This window comes from Petromyzon marinus, chromosome 9 (assembly GCF_048934315.1).
Source record: "Petromyzon marinus isolate PM22_M1 ecotype Great Lakes invasive population chromosome 9, UKy_Petmar_22M1.pri1.0, whole genome shotgun sequence".
In the NCBI taxonomy this organism is placed as follows: Eukaryota; Metazoa; Chordata; class Hyperoartia; order Petromyzontiformes; family Petromyzontidae; genus Petromyzon; species Petromyzon marinus.
Window position 1 is genome coordinate 3,815,472 of NC_133675.1, and position 20,427 is coordinate 3,835,898.

Sequence of the window (20,427 nt, forward strand, 5' to 3'; positions counted from 1 at the left end):
ACGGTGAAGTATGGGCAAGTAATCCCCATGACAGGAACGGCAGCCCTTTCGTTCATCAAGCAGCTGCAAATCACGACTGTAATCGTTAAGATGGCTAAGTGGTGGCGGCGATTCGCGGTCGACTGTTCAACTTCGTCCAACGTTGCCGTACACGTGCAAGTTGGCCAGCCGATACACGAGGTGCGGCCGCTTCGTTTACATGCGAGCCTGTCTCTTAATATTTAGCCGTTAAGTACAATACCTGGTACTATGCGGGAGATGGCAGTGAAGCCTAAAATGGAACCTTATTTGGTATCGTATTACTGGAGGAAATCGATTCACACGTCTAAACCATCGCAGCATCGCCCAGAGTTTGGGCAAAGTTTGAACCCGGACAATGCAAAGCAGCGACGTCCAATTCGCACTTACGTTGACGTCCATACACGATTTCCTTTTTTTTAAGTATCCAAACCTTAGCACGAGGCACCAAAATACATGGGAAGCTCAACTGGTGCACGTGGCGTGCTGGCGCGCTCAGCACCGCACACTTTCCTAAAGCGCCGTCCAGAGTCCGGACTCCGTGTTGTCATTATTCCAGCGTGAATTCAGACCGTTTACAACCGGGGGGAAAAAATATTTTTCGTAAACGCTTCGGGTGTCTTTCGGACACTGGTACTGTCCAAATGACGAGCCACTTTGTTGAGCTATCATGTGGCCAGGTCGCTTTTTTTTTATAAAGTTAATACCTCAGTGGGCGCTGTCTGGTAGGATGGGCGATGGTTTAGTTTGTTTGGGTGATTTGTTTACCTTTCTTATACTTACACTCCCATCGTGTTTTCGTAGTGTTGTAACGTTCTTCCCCGCCCCTACTGGACATGTGAAAAAAAGCTGTATCGCTCATTGGACTCCTTCAGTACAAATATTTTTTATTCTGTATGGTATATTTATCTATGGTTATATTTTGAACACAATTTTAATCTAAGGTACCCACATTTTGTTGTATTTGATCCCAAATCTCGCTTGTAACGGATACTTTGTCTCAATGGACTCTCAGCTGGCTATAAAATAAATATATAGTGACATTAATGTACTTATCTCTTGTGGTTTGGATCATGTTTTAAGAATGTGACTTAACCTTCCAACTATTGGTAAAAAACCAAATGCACATTCCAGGCAAACGTCTCTCAAACTCAACAATGTACAAGTTTTTATTTAATTTCACAGCAGACAATCTAAAATGTGAAATATGATACAGAAGATGGGAGTATGCTAGATACAAACCGGACAAAAGCAAACTTCAAAATAAAATAAAACAGCACATGCAGAACGCCGAGACATCACAGCACAAGACAAAGCAGCGGCTTAACAACAGAGCTATATATATAATAACAATGATACAATAATTATAATATTGCGTCCGTTCCCGAAACCCACTCTTGCCGTGTTCTTCTTCGTAAAGACTGAAATAAACGTGTTCAACATTACAAGTTGCCTTCCAGGTAGGTGGTCTAACGTCAGTTCATTATGTTATTGCAAAGATCAATTGTTCATAAATATTGACCGTCCTGCCACGGACACCACCATCACCGCCGTCGCTGCATTACGCATCGAAAGGGAGGAGACGTCGGGACGCGGTGGATATCGGGGGCAATGTTTGGACCACGCACGGAATTTCTGTAAACATGGGAGAGATTATTTAGAGTGAGCGAGCGAGCGCTGGGCGGGTTAAACCCCGAAAGGTCGTTCATTCACCAAAACGTACGGTACCATTACGTGGCTCCTGTCAACCAACAAATTGGATTTCAAAGGAGCGCTTTTGAAAACAGCTCAACATTTTAAAGCAAAAGTTATAATGAACTATGAACAGCCGAAACATGTCGTTTGTTATGGAACTCTTAAATATAGAATTATTGCCTTAAATTTTCAGTTAAGTTATTTATAAAGGTGGGTTTTTACGTGCACAGGAACTAAACAGGCCATGATATAAACCCATAACAGTATTGCAACAGTTTCCAGGACCTCGTCAAAACCACAAATCAAAACCTTCACTGTAAGAAATATGAACGACGTGTGGACAATGTTTACTATTCTCAAGAACTGGTAAATACAATACAGCCTTCTCGCACAACCCCAGGCTTGAGTATAATTGTTATTCCAAGAACCGACCAGCTGAAGCAAATCTTAAAATTTGTTTAAGCTGGTATCAGCAGTGGGAAATCAATCGTTTAAGTTTGCATTCACTTAAATTTCCTTCCATTTTGCGACGTAGAATACCAGATTCTCAACAACTCTTTGCTCAATTTGACATGTAGGCTTTCGCAACCAATATTATTCATAATTGTTTTTTTGGGTTAGATCGCGTACGTACGTGTCGTTAACCCACCACCACCCGAAACAGCCAACCAGTAAGCTGTGTCACGTAAACAAAACTTGCCAATAAGTTACTAGTTTAGCCCACCGGTGTATTGGAGAGTAAATCCACATTTACAATTTGAGGACGACATTTCTTCTAGCAAAATCCCCCGATGATGCTGAATGTAATTGCCAGCGAAACGTCGTACTCAAATTGTAAATGTTGCAAATTTACTCTCCAACACACCGGTTGGCTGAACTAGTAACTAATTGGCACATTATGTTTACGTGACAAAACCTTACTGGTTGGCAGTGTCGGATGGCAGCAGGTTAACGTCACACTTATACCTACGGGATCTAACCCCCCAAAAAAACCCCTCATTATGACCTCTTTGCTCCCGGCAATTAAAAAGCTCCACGACGGAGACACAAACACCACAAAAGGTCAAAAAGGTTGCACACACCCCCACTATCGCACCAGGACCTTTTTTTAAAGTGGCAGCCGCGACGCGCTCCTCAAGCGGATGAAGCCATTACCCCCAACGAAAAAGAAACTGCCCGCAGTATCCTGCGGACCGGTTCAACTTGACTTGTCGATGGCACAACGAAGCAGCACGCTGAAATAAAAAAGGGGATCTCGACAGTGCAACTTTGCAGACCTTGGGTCAAAGCTTTCGGGACGATATCTTGCTGGGCGCTCTCACAAGCTTCATTAAATCGGTGGCAACATCACCGTTCACTCATTCTTACTACTGTATATCCAAAAGTCCAAAAAACAACAATGCCTTCTCAGTTACAGCAATAATAAGAATAATAATGTCCATGTTCTTATTTACAAACAAGTCGTGCGCTGTTTCACTAAGACTTCTGCCCAGCGGCCGAGGTCAAGTCTGGCGTGCATTCGGGCTTCAGGATCTGGTAGGTGATCAGGTATTCCGGGTAAGCCTGAGGACAGTAAACACACGGCGGCAGCAGCAGTACACAGTGTTAACAATGCCGCTGATAAGGCGCACATCAAGCTTAACACGTCGGCTTTCGCGGCCAACATTATCCACAAGAGGTTTTTGGGTTAGATCACGTAAATATTGTAAATGTTGTAGGTTTACTCTCAAACAAACCGGTGTGCTGAACTAGTAACGAATTGGTATCTTTTGTTTACGTGACAAACCTTACCGGTTTGGCTGTCGGGTGGTGGCGGTTTTAACGACACATTGAGATTTACGCTATCTAACCCAAAAACCTCTATTATGGATAAGGCGTATCAAGTCCACGCTTATAATCACACAGCACTGCTAAAGCAGTTAATTTGGAAAATGTATACCTAACAAAAATTTGCCCTTAATTTTCAACACTGGAGAAGTGGTTCATGCAATGAGCTATATAAAACCAGCGATCCAAATGTTATTCTTGTAACACCAAACCGGTATAAAGTGCAGTTAAACAAAGTCCATAACTAACACGGCATCCAACAAAAATTAGTAAGACTTTAAAATTATGTATTCTTTGGGTATTTCGGTAAAGCCGCGTAGATAGAAAAAAATAATAACAATATCACGATGTTTCGATCGCAACACAAGCAATCGCCATCACCTGATGACAAGCAATCATCACCAGGTGATGACGATTGCTTGTGAGAGATTAGCATGTAAATGTAAGAAATGTGCTTGTAAATGTAAGCTCGGAGAGAACTCGGAGAGAGCCATCGCCACATGGAGGTGGAAAAGGATGGCAAGCCGCCATTTACTAACACAGCTAAAGGTGGCTGTGATAGTGAATGTACTCAGAGTCGCCCATCAAGGTTTGATAGTTCAAGGGTTAAAAAGCTCGTGTTTATAGATATGGCGGTGAGTGTGCCATCTTCATATAATAACGACCTTCCAATGATTGCTCAGTTTGTACCCATCTTCTCGGTTGAAATTGTGTCTGTGTTTAGATATCTGTATGGCTTCATGAACGAATCTTTGCTGATAACCAGTGAGTTTGTAGAGTACCTTCATCTTGGAAAAATAAATTTCTTGTGTGCCCACCGCATTAAAATAATGACCAGCCACGGATGAGGTATTGGTCCTACCGTGTTTCAGATCTGCCTTGTGTTCACGAACGCGGTCCGAGACGTCGTTTCGTTTCCCCAATGTAACTGCTGCCGCAGCCACAACTCAGTTTGTAGACACCCAGGTATTGCATATCAGGAATCACATCCTTACATTGACATGCTAATCTCTCACAATACAATGGCCACCCCCACAGCTTCGTTTCTGAGTTACATTTACTAACACGGCCACCGTTAGCTGTGCTAGTAAATGGCAGCTTGCCATCCTTTTCCACCTCCATGTGGCGATGGCTCTTTCCTAGCTCTCTCCGAGCTTACATTTACAAGCATCTCTAAATGTTTGTAAACAGCTCTTTGATTGGTGTAGACCTACTGTCGGTTACGGAGACCTCTCCTACATTAACATTAGCTGCCCCGCCCATCTCTAAACCTTTATAAACAGCTCTCTGATTGGTGTAGACCTACTGCCGGTGTCGGAGACCTCTCCTACATTAACATTAGCTGCCCCGCCCATATCTAAACCTTTATAAACAGCTCTCTGATTGGTGTAGACCTACTGCCGGTTACGGAGACCTCTCCTACATTAACATTAGCTGCCCCGCCCATCTCTAAACCTTTATAAACAGGCTGCCTCAGCAGCTTTCCCCCTTTTTTCACCTGATGACAATTGCTTGTGTTGCGATCGAAACGTCGTGATATTGTTATTTTTATTATTTCTATCTACGTGGCTTTACCGAAAGACCCAAAGAATATGAATTCCTGCAGTCACGAAAGCTTAAAGTCAAGATTTAAAATTATGGTGATGCATGCCATTAAAGCACTTTAGTGACGACACTCTTACACATTTTAACGCATCAATGTGGTGCACGTCGCTGCCAACTGACCGGTCTCAGAATGCCGACGACGGCACGGCACACCTGATCGTCATGTTTGTTAAAGTTGCATTACAACTTCAAACTCATGCTGGACAGCCCAGGGCAAGGCATCCTCAGTGCAGATCTACAAGGACCCTTGTGTGTTTTTTTTGTTGTTGTTGCATCTTTCCATTATTCGATTTTGGTGCAACAACCTACCGGTGGATTCACAACCCTTGGTGGGGCGGCTGCCGATTATTCCGCCAGGAGTTGCTGGGGCTGTGATGGTGGCTCAGTTGCCTACGCGTTAGAATGAAGCTGGAGGAGGAGGCGGTGGAGATGGCTCACCTGCTCGCCGCGGTAGATGACGTACTCGGCGAAGGCCAGGCCGTTTACGCTCGGCCGTCCGATCACGGAATGGTGTCCCGGCGGCGAGTGCGCCATCTTCATAGCGCTGAACTGCAGGAAGGATTTGCCGAGCGTCACGCGGCAAAACAGCATTTGCCTGCGGGGGTAAGGGGATGACGCGGGGGGGGGGGGAGGGGAGCAGAGAAGAGGGCTGAGCAATTACATAGCAAATAACAGTGAGGCCGAGGTTCGGAGCAGGAAACGAACCAATGGCACGTGTTTACGTACAGCTCTTTGTGTTCACATAACAGCCCTTTGACAATCAACTTGACTTTCATGGTGAAGATGGGAAGCATAGACGTGGGAGAGTACAAGAACATTAATATATTTTTCTGCACTGCCCTCTACTGCCCATCATGTAGTTGCACCTCAACTCCTTGGCAGGGCCATGTATACACAATTATCAATGCTTTGGCGTAGTCTAGATTTATAAAACGATGCTGTCGGGAGCTGTCAACAATGGAGATAAGAGATGGTGTTCGTCTGAGGGCTGTCCAAGGTTTGATAGTTCAAGGGTTAAAAAGCTCGTGCTTAGAGATATGGAATACGGCAAGGACTAAAGTTCGAGCCAGGGCTTCCCAACCATGTCCCTCGGGGTCAGGGACTCTGTTTGGCACCCATATTTGACAAAATAAATCTTTGCAGCGCATCACATTTTGCCACAAAACTGCTCTACTCAACAACAATTCACTGATAATGTACAGCTCTTTGTCAATCCACTGATGGTCTCCCTGCACCTTTTGTTGATGTATGTTGAACTTCTTTTGCACCGTACGTTCCAACCATGTCGTTTGTCTATACTTCACCACTGATGTTAAGCCGTGGCTGTGAATGTTAACTCGGGTTGCGGTTTGAGAGTGCAGTGCGCGCTAACCACTGCACCATGCCATTACACCCTTTACCGTTCCGATTAACTTTTTATTCCTATTCCGTTCCGATAATGTACAGAACGGGAATAAAACTAAAATAAAATAAATTCATCGATACCGAGGCTCGCACAAGACCATGCGGGAGGGCGTGGCACAGTTTGGCACCAGCTATCGTAGAGTCCGGTCGAGTCTTTACAGTTATTTGCGGCGAGTACAATGTCTTTAAAAACAGCGGTGCTACGACTCTAAATAAAATTAAGGCTGAACCACTTGCGCATTCCAAGATTCAGTGGTGAACAGGACACCCACCCTGCAACTCGCAGACGTCTCGGAACAGGAAAGGGTTAAAATGGTCAAGGCAGCAGTGGCAGCTCTCCTCCAACAAAGGTGGCACCCATTACTTACCATCGTGAAATCTACGCTCATCCGGTATGAACCCGAGGCTGTGTGTGAAATCCACTCGGCTTAGGACAGCACAATGGAGATTCTCATCTGCAGCCTCGGTGGACTGTCTCTACCAACTGAGTTGTGTCCGGTCATCCATGACAATTGGTGATTTTAAGACCAGACTAAAAAACATTTATTTTCTCTTCTGCTCTTTGCGTTTAGTTTGTTTTTATTTCACAGTATATTTAGTAACTTAAACTAAACAATTTGTTTTATGTTAATGGTTAAGGCCTACTGAGCTAAATAGCTCTTATTCTTGGTTCTTTCGGTAAAGTCACGTAGAAGGGAAACAATAAATAATAAAAATTATTTTTTTATATTTTATTAAAAATAAAAAAATATTTTTAATATTATTTTATTGTTTCCCTTCTACGTGACTTTACCGAAAGAACCAAGAATATGAATCCCTGCAGTCACGAAAGCTTTAAATCAAAATTTAAATCGCTCTTGTTCAGAAGTGACATGACCACAAATGACAGCTCAACGAAATGGCTCACCATGCATAAATTTATAGAAGCCAAATACTCCAAATGCACTTTGATTCTAAATGAGGGAAAATCCAGACAACCCCGAGAAAAATCCACGCAGACTCTAAATATACAGGCGTCAGGGATCGGGATCGAACCTACGACACCTCCTGTATACCACGCGAGGTAGTTAACATCTCACCACCGTGGTATTCATGCCATTCGTGCTTCTGTCTCACTTTTGAATATCGGGGAGGCGGCGGCGGCATTATAAATCTTGAATCGATTGACCGACCGATTTTACCAACGTGTGTGGATGTTTTTTTTCTTCTGGTTTTGTTCCATAGTCGATCACCATTACCTTTGGCAGATGTAGCAGGAGCGATCCTTGTGCACGGGGCAGCCCGTGCCCCCGCCGATCCCGTACACGTATTGGTTGCTCTTTGACGAGTTCTCCGCAAAGTAGATTCCGGCGCCGAACATGCCGCCGATGTAGGCGTGCCTCTCATCAAAACCCTTGTTGATGATGGCGTTGATGAAGGGGGAGCCTGTGGCAAGCGCACCGAGTGGAGAAAGGAGAGTTTGGGGGACAAGGGGATGGCAAAGTGGAATCAAGTGTCCCCGCAATGCTCAATTGTCACAATTAGTTAAACGCGATTGACAACGCATTAAAAGACCCTGCTCCTACCGATGCTAAGGCTCCAGCTGCTTACACACATGTAGGGACATTGGGGGCACAGCTGCCCTGCCAAATTTTAGATCGCGAGAAGTTCAAGACAAATAATGCCGTTTTTTCCGGTAGCCCTTACTTGGCCTCTTGTATTTTTTAGACGATTATTTTTAACCCGACTGGAAATTGGTGTACGAAGAGGGACTACATGACTGGGGGGCATCGCGACGTCTGACCGTGGAACAGCATGCGCTCATTGTGGTGGTTGTGGTTCTCCTCGGTCACTTCCTTCCGGCGGTGCGTGTAGCGCTCCCACAGCTTCTTGTTGCGCACCTTCTGGATCTGAACACGTGCAACGGGGACGAAGCAGTGGGGTCACCAAGAGAACACATTAGGGACCATTCAACATTCAGTAACCACGGGGTCAAGGAGCCACCGTGGCTAATGCCACCGCCGCTGACGCCACCACATGCCATTTCATTTCTTCTGGTAGATCCTGCAAATTATTGAAAGTCAACCCCCAACCTGGAAGGTCTGCCTTTACAGACCATCTCCATGGTCATGATAATGACCACCATCTGGCTTCAGGTCTTTTCCTCGATGACTGACCTCTACGTGCCACTGCAATGCTGCCTCAGTAACCTGCGCTCCCCCACCCTGCACACATGTGCCTCACCCGTCAACAACCACAGACCTCCTCAACCACCCCTTCCCCCAGAATACTACTTTTAAATTTGCTGTTTTCTGTTCTAACTTTTTTTAATTCTATTAAGGCCAAATAAGTGTAATGTAATTCCCTTTCAGTAAACATAACTATTGTCCCAAGTATACAACCAATACTTTAAGGAGCAGGGAATTAAAGAATTATGTATGCTTTACTAAAAAGATACTGTATATATTTTTTAAACCATTCTTCTGAGAATCAACTTTTACAAGAATTATAAGAGGTGAACGAAATATTGGAAGAGAATACCCTCTTGTACGCTTTAAAAAAATCTTAAGTAGCTAAAATTACGCCTTAGATCTTTTGTTTTTAATGTGGGGACTTCTGCTGCTGCTGCCACTGCTCTTAAACTAGTCCTGAATACCTCCAAAACCAAGCTGCTATGCTTCTCACCAGGCCTAGAGCGGGAAGTTATTTTTTCCCCAATTACATTCCTTAAATAATTATCAAATAGAGCAAGTCAAGATCTATAAGTATCTTGGTGTCATCCTGGATTCAAAACTGAATTTTGAAGATAACATTGATTATATTAGGAAAAAGACAAAAAAAATTGGTTTTCTGTATCGACACAAGCACTGCTTCTCCCCAATGTTCCGTTTGGAACTGATGAAAGCTACCATACTGCCTCTACTTGACTACTGTGACATCGTGTATAAATCAGCCCCAAGTACTGTACTGAAGAAGCTGGATTCCATCTATCACTCGGCCTTAAGATTTATATTGAACTGCCCATATAGGACTCATCACTGTGATCTCTACATTGGGTCAAACTTAACATCTCTTAATGTTCGACGGCTTGTGCAACATATCTTATTTATTCACGATGTACTTACAAAAAATCCGCAGACTACCTGCTGGATCTCCTCTCTGTTTCAAAGAACAAATTTGACCTCAGGTCTTTGCTCATTTACCAGCTTCACATTCCCTATTGCCATACAAAAACTGGAGGAAGGGCCTTTGCTATTGATGCCCCCAGGGTCTGGAATGCTATTGTCAATAAACTTCAACTTGAATCGTTACCAATGAGATCTTCTCTCAAAACTGTTCTAGAGGAGTTGTACACCCCTAGCTGCCACTGCTATTCATTGGCGTAAAATAAACTAAAATGTTTTGGTTCCGGATGACGCAGCAAAGTATTATCTGTATTTTGATTTAGCGTGCTAATCTTCAAGGTGCATTGAAAAATTTGATACTCCGACTGATGCTTCTGTTGATGTGGAGTAACTCATGCAGCCAGCTATGGCTCTAGGATTTGGTGTTACATGTTATTTATGTAGTTTATTGTAAAAATCCGGTCACAGTCCCTATGATCACTGTTACATTGCAATTATCGCTTTATTTTTTCGCGATTTCGTAAAGTTTTTTGGTGTGGACATGTTTGTTTTGTTGTAGTACGGAGTTAGACTGATGGCCTTAATCTAAGTTTTCTTGTGGTTGTTGTTGTTTGACTTGTATCCCACTGGAATTTTTTGCACACAGCGTTGGTGTACGGTGCTTTTTTCAGCAATATTTTCGCTGTTTTTTCCCATGGATTTTCTGTTTGCACAGTCACATAGTCACTTCAAGCTGTTTTTCTTGTTCGTGTTTTTGTTTTTTGTTTGTTGTGGTCGCACCCGATTCAAGAGCCGAATGGCTCACAGGGCTATACCAAAATAAAGAAACTGAAAAACTGAAAACTGAAACTGCTGCTGCATGTCTGCCTCCGCACCTTAATGACGTTGTATCTGTTGAAGACTCCGCCAGCCTGTCCACCATCCTTGTGCTCCCGGATGGTGCTTTGCATCTGAATTACCCAAGAGGATTAAAGAACACAGCTCTTGTCACCCACCACACATATCATCCCCTATGCAAATAACATTTACAGCGATGACAGCATTATTAACGCGGCCATTATCAGCGATAGAATTGTCAATAGTTGTATCAGTTTCTGCAGCACTGTCTTTATCTGGTGTAGTGTTACCAGCAGCATGCATTATAATGAGTGCTGCTGGTAACTGATAATTATCAGTGGCTCTAATTCCGTCAACAGCTGCACTATCACCATTACCATTCTCCGTAGCTGCAATGTTACCACCCGCATGACTACACGTGAAGCCCTTGCATTATCCAGTGCTGGATGAAGGCCTGCCCATGCCTCAAGTCGTAGTGGGGATTATTTGACCAAGCCAGTCAGAGCAGGTTAGGTTACGGTGGTTAGCACAGAAGTAGAGGAAAATAGATTTTTCTGCGCTGCCCTCTGGTGCCCACGGAGTAATCCTGTAACCTCACGACAAACTGTTTGTGGATGGGGGTCACCCATCCAACCACGATCAAAGCTCAACTTTGCTTATTTTCCGGGATTGGAAATCGGGCACATTCCAGGCAATTTTCTAACCGATGACTATTATTTGCATTTCCACTATCCGTGGCTGCAAACAGCGGTATCGTCTGCAGCTGTTTTGCACACAGCAGTGCCGGAGTCACCTCACCTCGTCCTCCACACTCTGGTACTCCTTATCGTCGGGCGGCAGGTCGATGAGCAGCGTGCCCTGTGCCGTCGTGTGATAAGACAGATAGGGGTTCGCTCCAGGGTACGCCAACCCACCTGCAAAACGAATAGCGCACAAATTCCCCGGTTAACCCGAGAGAATTGCAGGGCAAAGTGCCGTTAGCGAGCGCCTGTTCAAACCGGCAAGGTGCACAAGAGGGTGGCGTGTGGTTGGAACCATGCCTGGCTGCCTTTGTCTCCCCCAGTGCTGATGTTCATACACCGCACAAGTTACTCATTTATGACTGAATTGACACCACTATTAGAATACAATTTGGATTTAGATTGTGTCAAGATGCAACCGCATCTCAAGCCACAGCTTTCGTTAAGTTGCTATTCACTATGTCATACGCAAAATCGGAAAAAAATAGGAAAATGTTATGAGAGGGGTAGCAAGTCATTGGCAGGAAATCAAACCTCAGTTACCAGAATCTTAGCAGTGTGCAAGCCACTGCTTACCCAGAAACGTGCGCACACACACGAAATATCAAACAAGCTACGATGGTTAGGACTACCACACAATGAATCTGGCACTGCATTAATGCGGCAGGCTTATGGATATGCATGACTGACTGGGGAAAGAGGGTGGTGGGAAGAAGGGGGGGTGAAAGCAGCCAAGGTTGCGTCCTTCGAGTGTTTTGCAGGATTAGTCAAAATCACTCGTGGTCTTAAAAAGTATTCATGCGGTGGCACCGCAGAGATGGGGTCTGCCAAGGCCAGGAATGCACACGGAAACACCAAGGAACCCACGGGCATACTCCACAATCAATTCTGCAACTGAGGAGAGGCATTTTATCGATACGATTCGTTGAACACGCCCCAGGAATCTTACTTAGAAGGTCTTATCATTTGTAAATCTCACTTCGCACTTAGCAGAGCAGCTAGGGCATGCTTTTCTGCAATTGCAAAGGAGCTGCGCCAGTTTTTGGCGAGGCTTCCTGGTACATGTGCACGTGCGGCATAACGAGGGGTCACCTTGCTGCGCTCCGAGGAGCCTCTCGACGCCTTTGATGAGCTTGTGGCGGTGTCCGTAGGCGTTGATGCCGATCTCCTTGAGCTCCTCGTGGCCCATGTCCGCGAGGACGTCCAGGGTGATCTAAACACGCCACGTGCGCACAATAAACGCACTGGCGTTCAAGCGAGCTTTTGCTTGCATTGGCAGATGGCGTATGGGAGGGGAAAAAACGTTAATGAGAAATCATGCATACGCATGGTCTTGGGAAGTACTTAATTAGCAGTACAGAAGCAGACGAGGAACTTGCAAACAGTCCTTTTTGTTCTGGTATGTGTCCATGGGTTATAGGAAACACTTTAACTCAATTTGGTAGCTTTTCAGCACGGCAAGTCCCCAAAAGCAAACACTATTCCATACTATTGGTTGACTCATATTAAATAATCTTAATTCGTTATATTGTTTGCCCGATTACAGAAAGGCAGAGCTAATGAAGAAACACTTTACACCTTTGTTGGAAAGCATAAAACAACACTTAATTCGCTGTAAATAAACAACTGCCAGCCTTGACGTACGAGTCGGTACCATGAGTCACCAACAAATAAAATGGAAGAAATGAAAAATCATGAAAAGCGTGGAGAGATAGGCGCTTAGAATTACACTGACAGTAAGAGGAGCAACTTGAATCAAGCAACAACACACAAATCATTAGAGCGACTGTCAAAACATGTAGGAGGGGGGGGGGGGGAGGGGTGTCGGGCAGGACGTATTGCCGGAAGGGATAATGGCTGATGGATGAAGCTGCCGATGGAACGGCAGCCAAAGGTGAGAACGTGCCAAGGAAGATGACCCCCTGCGGACATGCGAGTAATGAGATTGGATATTGGCACAGGAGTGAGATGGATTATGGTATTGTAGGACCATGAGGGAAGGTGACAGTGTGATGATGATGCCTTCAGTCATCAGCTGAAATTATTATTTTAAAATCATTATTGCTGTTTACCCAGGAAAGCCTCACTATGTCTCGAGTTGTTTTTATCAGGGTCCTGCCAACTTTTTGCAGTAGGAGGTGATGTTGTTGCTATGGTGTATTCCCAATTGTGAAATTTTCATGTAATTGTTCAACACGAGGTTGTTTGGCCAATGCATAGTATGTTTTTTTCGAGCTATGGGAGGAATCTGGAGAAATCTATGCAGAACAGGGGGAGAACATACAAACTCAACACAGAGGCGAGTCAGGAATCGAAGCAAGGCAGTGCTTGCTGCGAGGCATGTGTGTTACACCACTGTGTTGCCACCCTGCTGCCCTGAAACATCCTAGATGATGATGAAATATGACACTAGTCGTTTGTGTGGAGCAATGCCAACAATACCTGCTCTTTCTCAAAGATGTCGCGGAGGTGGTCGAGTCCCAGACCTTTCAGGAACATGTTAATGTTCATGTCCAAACCTGGAACTACATAAAACAAAATGCATGTCTTACTGGTAACACACAGCGACTACTGGAGACACTTACCATACCATTTAAAGAAAAGCTCCTTCCCGAAGTCCATTCTTCTGTGAACATGTCAAGATATTTTTTGCTTTTCAAAGTAAAAAAACGCCATAATCATATCAACTTGTAAATCACTGTACAAGTTCACTGAAGCAGAAATATTATACATGTATTGTTATCAAAACTAGTACACTGGAAGCATATCAACTCCTCTGTGATTATTAGGCATTCAACAATCAATTCAAATCGATCTTATGCTCACGATGCATACATCATCTTACGTGAAAATTAACAATGTTATCGATGTAAAATGTAAATAATATGCAAATGTAACATTTTGGCAAATCGAACAAAATAAGACAAAACAAAAATGTGACAAAAACCTAATCAATTGTCAAATTGAATCGTTCCATGCCTAGTAATTCATTTTCAACCCGCCCACCATCCCCCACCCCCACCGCCCCTCACTTTCAAAGTCGGCCGAGCGGTCCGGCTTGTCGGCGGGGCCCGTTGCCCCATCGGCCGCCGACACCCCGCAAGCGCCCAGCAGTGTGCCGTCTCCCGCTGCCCCCGCCCCGATGGCGCCGGCCGGCACCGGCGATGGAGCTACGCCGCAGGCCCCCGTCAGGCTGTCCATGCTACTGGCAGCGGACAGGGACGCCGGCGTGGAGGACGGAGAGGCCAGGAGCGGCACGCCACCCGCTCCGCTCGCCGAAGCTCCACTCGGGACAGGAGACGGTGCCAGCGAGGCCAGGGCTGGCGTGGGACCCAGAGCCAGAGCGGCGGTGGCGGCAGCAGAGGTGGCAGCTATGGTCGGGATGCTGGGGGGCTTGTGGGTGACAGGCAGGGCTTCGGGTGGCATGGCGTCTATCAGCAGTGCTCGTACGTCGTCCGCCTGCAGCCAAGAAGCGCAAACGTGATTTGCAGCAAGTTCCAAGTAATGCTGAAACACAGGCCCTCCTATGGGATGTTTTGATAATTAAATGGAGTTGTCGCGTCATATGGGAGGAAACAAAGGGTAGTGTGGAGACAAACACACTTATGCACAACAATGAAAAGTCCACAAAGATGGGTTCACGAATTCACTCGCTGTGCTGCCAGCTCTTGGCCAACTAGCAGCCCAGTGTGCCCACTGGGCTTGGGACTTCAGATATCTGTGTAATCCACCAACCAATTCCTTCATAGCATTGGGCTCCAGGCATACGCTACCATGTGCTGCAGGAGAGAGGTGAACCGTGGCATTGAAAGGATGCCAACGATGTTGGGGAGGCCCTTAATCGAGCAGTGAATAATAGCCGAGGATAAATTCATCTCGATATGCCTTGCCCACTAATGGTATTAGAGAGACACTGGCCTCGTGCCAATTATGTGAAGAGCAGTGTGACCTCACTTTAAAAGATTGCAACCAGTGGCCATTGTTATGACACTTACATATGTCTTGCCACACCCAGCACACACCCTTAGGCATATAAGACCTAGCCCATCATGATATTGAAGTGTGACTATAAGACCTAGCCCATCATGATATTGAAGTTTGACATAGGTGAAATACACTACAATACATTCACCATGCAGGTGCTAGTTTACATGTTTGGCACGTGCGCCAGCACTTTCCCCGCTGCAAAGGGCAAGTTCTTGAAGAAACAAGAATGTCATTCAACATGGAGCCCTGCCAATCCACTGGCGGTGCAGAATGGGTGAGCGTCTATCTGAGTGAGCGGATTGATCACAGTGGGTGTGCTATAGGGGAATATAAGCAAACAAGGGAATGGGGCAAGGAAGCGCATGAGCAATGGAGCGATTGTGCTTACGAGGGAATGGGCGAACACCCAAACGACGGGGCAAACGCTTGCAAGGCAGCGGTGGGTGCGAAAGTGACAAAAGGATGAGGTTGCTTGTGTGGACGAGAGAGCAAGTGGACAAACCAAATCTTGGATGATTGTGCATACACAAGGGTTTTGGGCAATCGAGCGAATGAAGAGGAAGAAGTGGGCAAGCGTGCAAGGAGCCAGAGGTTGAGCTTGCGGGAATTACGCACGGTGGCGAGGTCGAGCGGTGTCTGCCCCTCCTGGTTTTTCATGCTGGGGTCAGCTCCGTGCGCAAGCAGGAGAGCGCACAGCTGCGTGCGCCCTTTCTGCGCCGCCTCGTGCAGCGGCGTGAACGCCCATTTGTCCGTGGCGTTCACGCACGCGCTGTACTTGATGAGCAGTGCTGCGATGTCCACGTGCTGCATGAAAAACAAGGACGACACCACCAGCGTCACTAAAGGCGATGCGATGATGTGAATTGGCACTTGATTAACATCATCATTCATTTTCTTGGTTCTTTCGGTAAAATCAGGTGTGGTTTTCACACCTGATGATGATTGCTTGTGTTGCAGTCGAAACGTCGTGAGAATTTTATTGTTTTTTATTTTTATTATTTTATTGTTTCCCTTCTACGTGACTTTACCGAAAGAACGAAGAATATGAATCCCTGCAGTCACGAAAGCTTTAAATCAAAATCATCATTCATTGTTTATAAAGCATTGTCAGCATCATCAATCCTAATCAATCAATTTCTAAAGGTCCTCAAGCAATCGGCATCTCTTTACGATCCTGTGATGTAATTGTGTCTAAAACTTTCAAACTAAATAATGTAAAGACTCAACCAAATAAACTACCCAGCTTTTGTCTTGTAGATACATGTCTAGGCAGTGTGGCATGGGTCATACTCTTTGGTCTATTCGGTAAAGTCACGTAGGTAAAAAATAAAAAAAAATGAAACACTAAATCAAATCACGACGTTTCGGGCGCAACACAAGCGTGTTTCTTCTTCAGGAGGGGACAACGTAGCGAAAGCACAAACGCTTAAGTGTGTCTCAGAGATGGTTGGGTCGTTTCTGACATACCCCATAGGAGGCTGCATTGTGCAGAGGGATGAGCCCGCCTTTGTCCTGTGCGTTGACGTCTGCCCCGTGCTCCAGGAGGTACTCCGCCACTTCCAGGTTATTGTACCCGGCTGGGGGGAGGGGGGGGGAGGATAACAGTGGACAAACACGCGATAATTAAAATGCAAGCGGCAAAACAAAGCCACAGGTCTCATGTTGCACCACCTCCGATTAACACGGTTGGCTACGTACTTACAGGTGCGAATGAAATTCAACATACATATGTACGCATGTGTATACTTAAGCTGTGTCCTAGACTGATAAGCATGGGTTTAAGAAAATAGTTTCTTAAAGCTATAATGAAGCTCATCCTGACAGTACCAGAGTAAATTCAGTGTGACCACACACCTAGAAATGTTTAAAACGTGAAAGTATTTACGTCATTACAACAGAACATGGTAATGTGCTAGACCATGACTTTAAAGTCTTTTCTCATTTACAGATCATTTAACTCATGTACAGCCCAGGATACTAGCCTACATAAGTATCTATTTTTTGGGTTCCATATTTCTTTAAAGAAATAATTTAAAAAAATGCTCAACGTATATGTAATTGCATGATGACTACAAGCTGCCTTACATTCATCAACAGCACAAGTTGTCATTAATCACTCAACAGCTGTGACGTCACCACATCAATTATGCCCGACTAGGTACACTGAGGGCACACGGAGAGGTAATGGCGCGCTGATCATACACAATCTCTTATGCGCATCACCGCCTGCTGAAAAGCAGGAGTTAAAAAAAACGTAAAATTTGTAGAACATCATTTATTTTACCAGTGGACAGACTATTAAGGTTAACGCATCTGTCTTGCAAAGCGAGACCTCGTCATTAGTTATGCAGGGACACATTAGTTGTTCGAAAGGTGCGGTAATTTGTCAGCCGGGTAACAGAGCACACGCCGGTGACCCAGCACTTAGTGAGCAAGAGTTGATGGATCGCAAAAATATGTCAGATGCCCAAACCTGCCGCGTTTCGAGATGGCAATGAACCAAATATGCTCATGAACCCATCTCTGGACACCTTCGAGCGTTTGCCCACTCATAAGCGGTGCGTTTTCTTCCATGGGGAAAACAAAAAAACATCCTAAAGGAGAAATTTGCCCACCATCCCAAATGCGCGACTCTTTGACAACAAGAGAATGCCGAGACTTAAGTCAAACTTTCCTGGATAAAACACACGACACTCGGTAGCTCCGCTCCTGGTAAGTAAAAAAAAAGAGAGATGTTAAACGAGAGGGTCACAGCGGGCAACTGCAGCCGGCGCCAGCTTGGCTCACCCGCCAGGTGCAGCGGCGTGGAGTTGCGTCCCTGCGAGTCGCGGCAGTTGACGTTCTCGCCGGAGCAGAGCTTCTGCACGCGCGCCAGGCAGCCCTTCTTGGCGGCGTCCAGGAGCGCGGCGTCGCCCCTCAGCAGGTCCTGGATGTCCGTGTCGCCCTCCTTCACGAGGTCCAATGGCGTGTTCCCATCACGGTTTTTCTTTGTTGGGTCAGCGCCGTGCTGTGTGGGCCGATAAGCGTTGAAAAATAAAGATTATGGTTCCGAAAGCTTTCATAACAAATCTTGTAAAAAAAAAAAATGCCGATACATTTGTAGAATTGCTCACGTGAAAATCACTATAGATTTAAAACACAGAAATTATGTGAATTAAATGCTTAACTACCAATCATAATCAATCATAGACTCGTGCAGAGGGTATAATATAAAAATGTTGTCCCAAGACCAAAAGTTGCCATAATTTAATTAGACAAATAAAGGAAATGCAAAATGCATGCAAGCATGGCATAGAACATATTGCTTACAATAGTTTCACCAGTCACACACTGACATATCAAACTTTATATAAGAAAAGTGCATCAATAAACCAAGCAGTGACTTTTTTTTTAAAACTTGAGTGAATAAAAAAAATCTGATTTCAAGATGAATGCGACCATTTTCAATTACATTTTCACAGTTGCCATTCACTTTAGCCAGTCCCATTGGATGTGGATGTTACCATTCAACCCCTCCACAACAAGGAAATGTCAATCTGGGGTCATGCCTTTTTCCACAAATACATGTTGCTTTGCCATTGTCCTTTCGTGGTTTGAAATAAGACTCTCAGTCAACAAAACGTCCCATCAAAACAGAGTCAACCCTCCACTCAAAGGGTGGTTTTGGGGCCTTCTCTGCAGCTGCTTTTGTTGTCTTCGATTCCTTGCCTATGGCTGTTTGCACTTCTGAGACCTGACCACTGTTGATGTGTTGCAACATTATATCTTGGCAAACATATGAAGAGGAAAGTTTCAATTCCTACAAAGGAGGATACCACATCTGAGTGATCAGTTGTGCAAATCGGTTGCATGCAAATGAATCGCTTACATGTGTGTACGTATCGGCTACCGGAGGCGTTCACGTGTAAGCAGGCAATTAAGTTGCGAGATTTGCAATTTGTTTGGCCAACTGATTCGCACGTGTTGAATCTGCCTGCATATATTATCACAGTATTTTTTTTGCATTCTGACCACAAGTATTGTGGTTAATGCAGACATGCTTCCTTGTAAAAGGTTTCAGTTTGGTGTTTTAACATCTTAACACCTGTCTTGTTGCCAGAAAAAAGGGGAAAACCTATTCTCATATTTTGGTACTGGCAAAGGAGGTGCCATGAATCATTACTAAAACTAAGCAACCAAACTATTTTTAAATACTAAAATTATTTTTCTTTTACCAGGTAACGCCCACTGAGCTATATAGCTCTTTTTCAGAAGCAACCTGGCCACAAATGATAGCTAAACGAAGTAACTTATCACGTGGAAATTTAAAGCAGCCAAATCATCTAAACTTATGTTCCTGTGGAGGGAAAAACTAGAGAACCTGGAGAAAAATCCACAACTACAGGGAGAACATGCAAATTCCAAATATACAGGCATCAGTCGGGATTGAACCCATGACAACCTATATACCAGGCAAGGTAGTTAACATCTTGCCACTGCAGCACCCCCAATTGTTCAACTAAGGGCAAGTGGCACCAGACAGAGGGGGTGTTGAACTGTGACAAGGCATGTGCCACCTTGAGCAGGAGCTTGCAGATTTCGTATTTTCCCTTGGCGGCAGCCTCGTGCAGCGGTGTGAACTTCCACAGGTCGGCAACGTTGACGACGGCGCCACGCTTCACCAGCAGCTCTGCCACCTCGTAGTGGCCGTAGGAGCATGCGTTGTGGAGGGGTACGAGGCCCCTGTGGCGGCACCAAACACACACACAAATATCCCCAGACGTAGTTTTGACAAATGCAACGAGGGAAGGGTATGGCTCGTACCGCATCCAGATGTCACCGTCTCCCCCAGTGCTGATGTTTACACACCGCACCAGGTACATATTTAAGGCCGAGGCAATCTAGAGGAGGCCCAGCACTGGTTTTGATATCACTCAACACACAGATCTTCCATCGAGCAATTTCAACTATAGTGAGCACCTGCTGTTAGCGAGTACCTAGAAAGGCGAGCACGTCTCACGAAGAAGTGATATGCCAGCTCCACATCCAGCTGCTTTTGTCTCCCTCAATTCTGATAATTAATGCCGAGTAAAATACAGGTAACTTTCACAATCTTTCAAGTGTTTTGTGAAAAACGTCTCTTCCACAGCCATTTTATGACAAATGGTACTGCTCCACGACGTTGCTGAATGGATTATTTTGTTTCATGGCACCATTCCAATCGCATAATT

The 20,427-nt window shown here is 45.1% G+C and overlaps 1 protein-coding gene across 2 annotated transcripts in view; it reads right to left on the reverse strand.

Annotated features, from left to right (window-relative positions):
- Window positions 1-1,171: 1,171 nt before the first annotated feature.
- The window catches only part of LOC116940681 (poly [ADP-ribose] polymerase tankyrase-2), a 39,159-nt gene continuing 19,903 nt past the window's right edge, over window positions 1,172-20,427 (reverse strand). For both annotated transcript variants that reach the window (XM_032950819.2, XM_076065826.1), the window contains 13 exons: window positions 19,774-19,939; window positions 18,005-18,224; window positions 16,685-16,794; window positions 15,833-16,021; window positions 14,263-14,689; window positions 13,673-13,755; window positions 12,323-12,443; window positions 11,289-11,404; window positions 10,529-10,603; window positions 8,333-8,438; window positions 7,788-7,974; window positions 5,584-5,740; window positions 1,172-3,276 (listed from right to left, as the gene is read on the reverse strand). In XM_032950819.2, coding sequence (XP_032806710.2) covers window positions 3,190-3,276; window positions 5,584-5,740; window positions 7,788-7,974; window positions 8,333-8,438; window positions 10,529-10,603; window positions 11,289-11,404; window positions 12,323-12,443; window positions 13,673-13,755; window positions 14,263-14,689; window positions 15,833-16,021; window positions 16,685-16,794; window positions 18,005-18,224; window positions 19,774-19,939 — 2,044 coding nt within the window. In that variant the 3' untranslated portion in view covers window positions 1,172-3,189. The remainder of the gene's footprint in view (window positions 3,277-5,583; window positions 5,741-7,787; window positions 7,975-8,332; window positions 8,439-10,528; window positions 10,604-11,288; window positions 11,405-12,322; window positions 12,444-13,672; window positions 13,756-14,262; window positions 14,690-15,832; window positions 16,022-16,684; window positions 16,795-18,004; window positions 18,225-19,773; window positions 19,940-20,427) is intronic.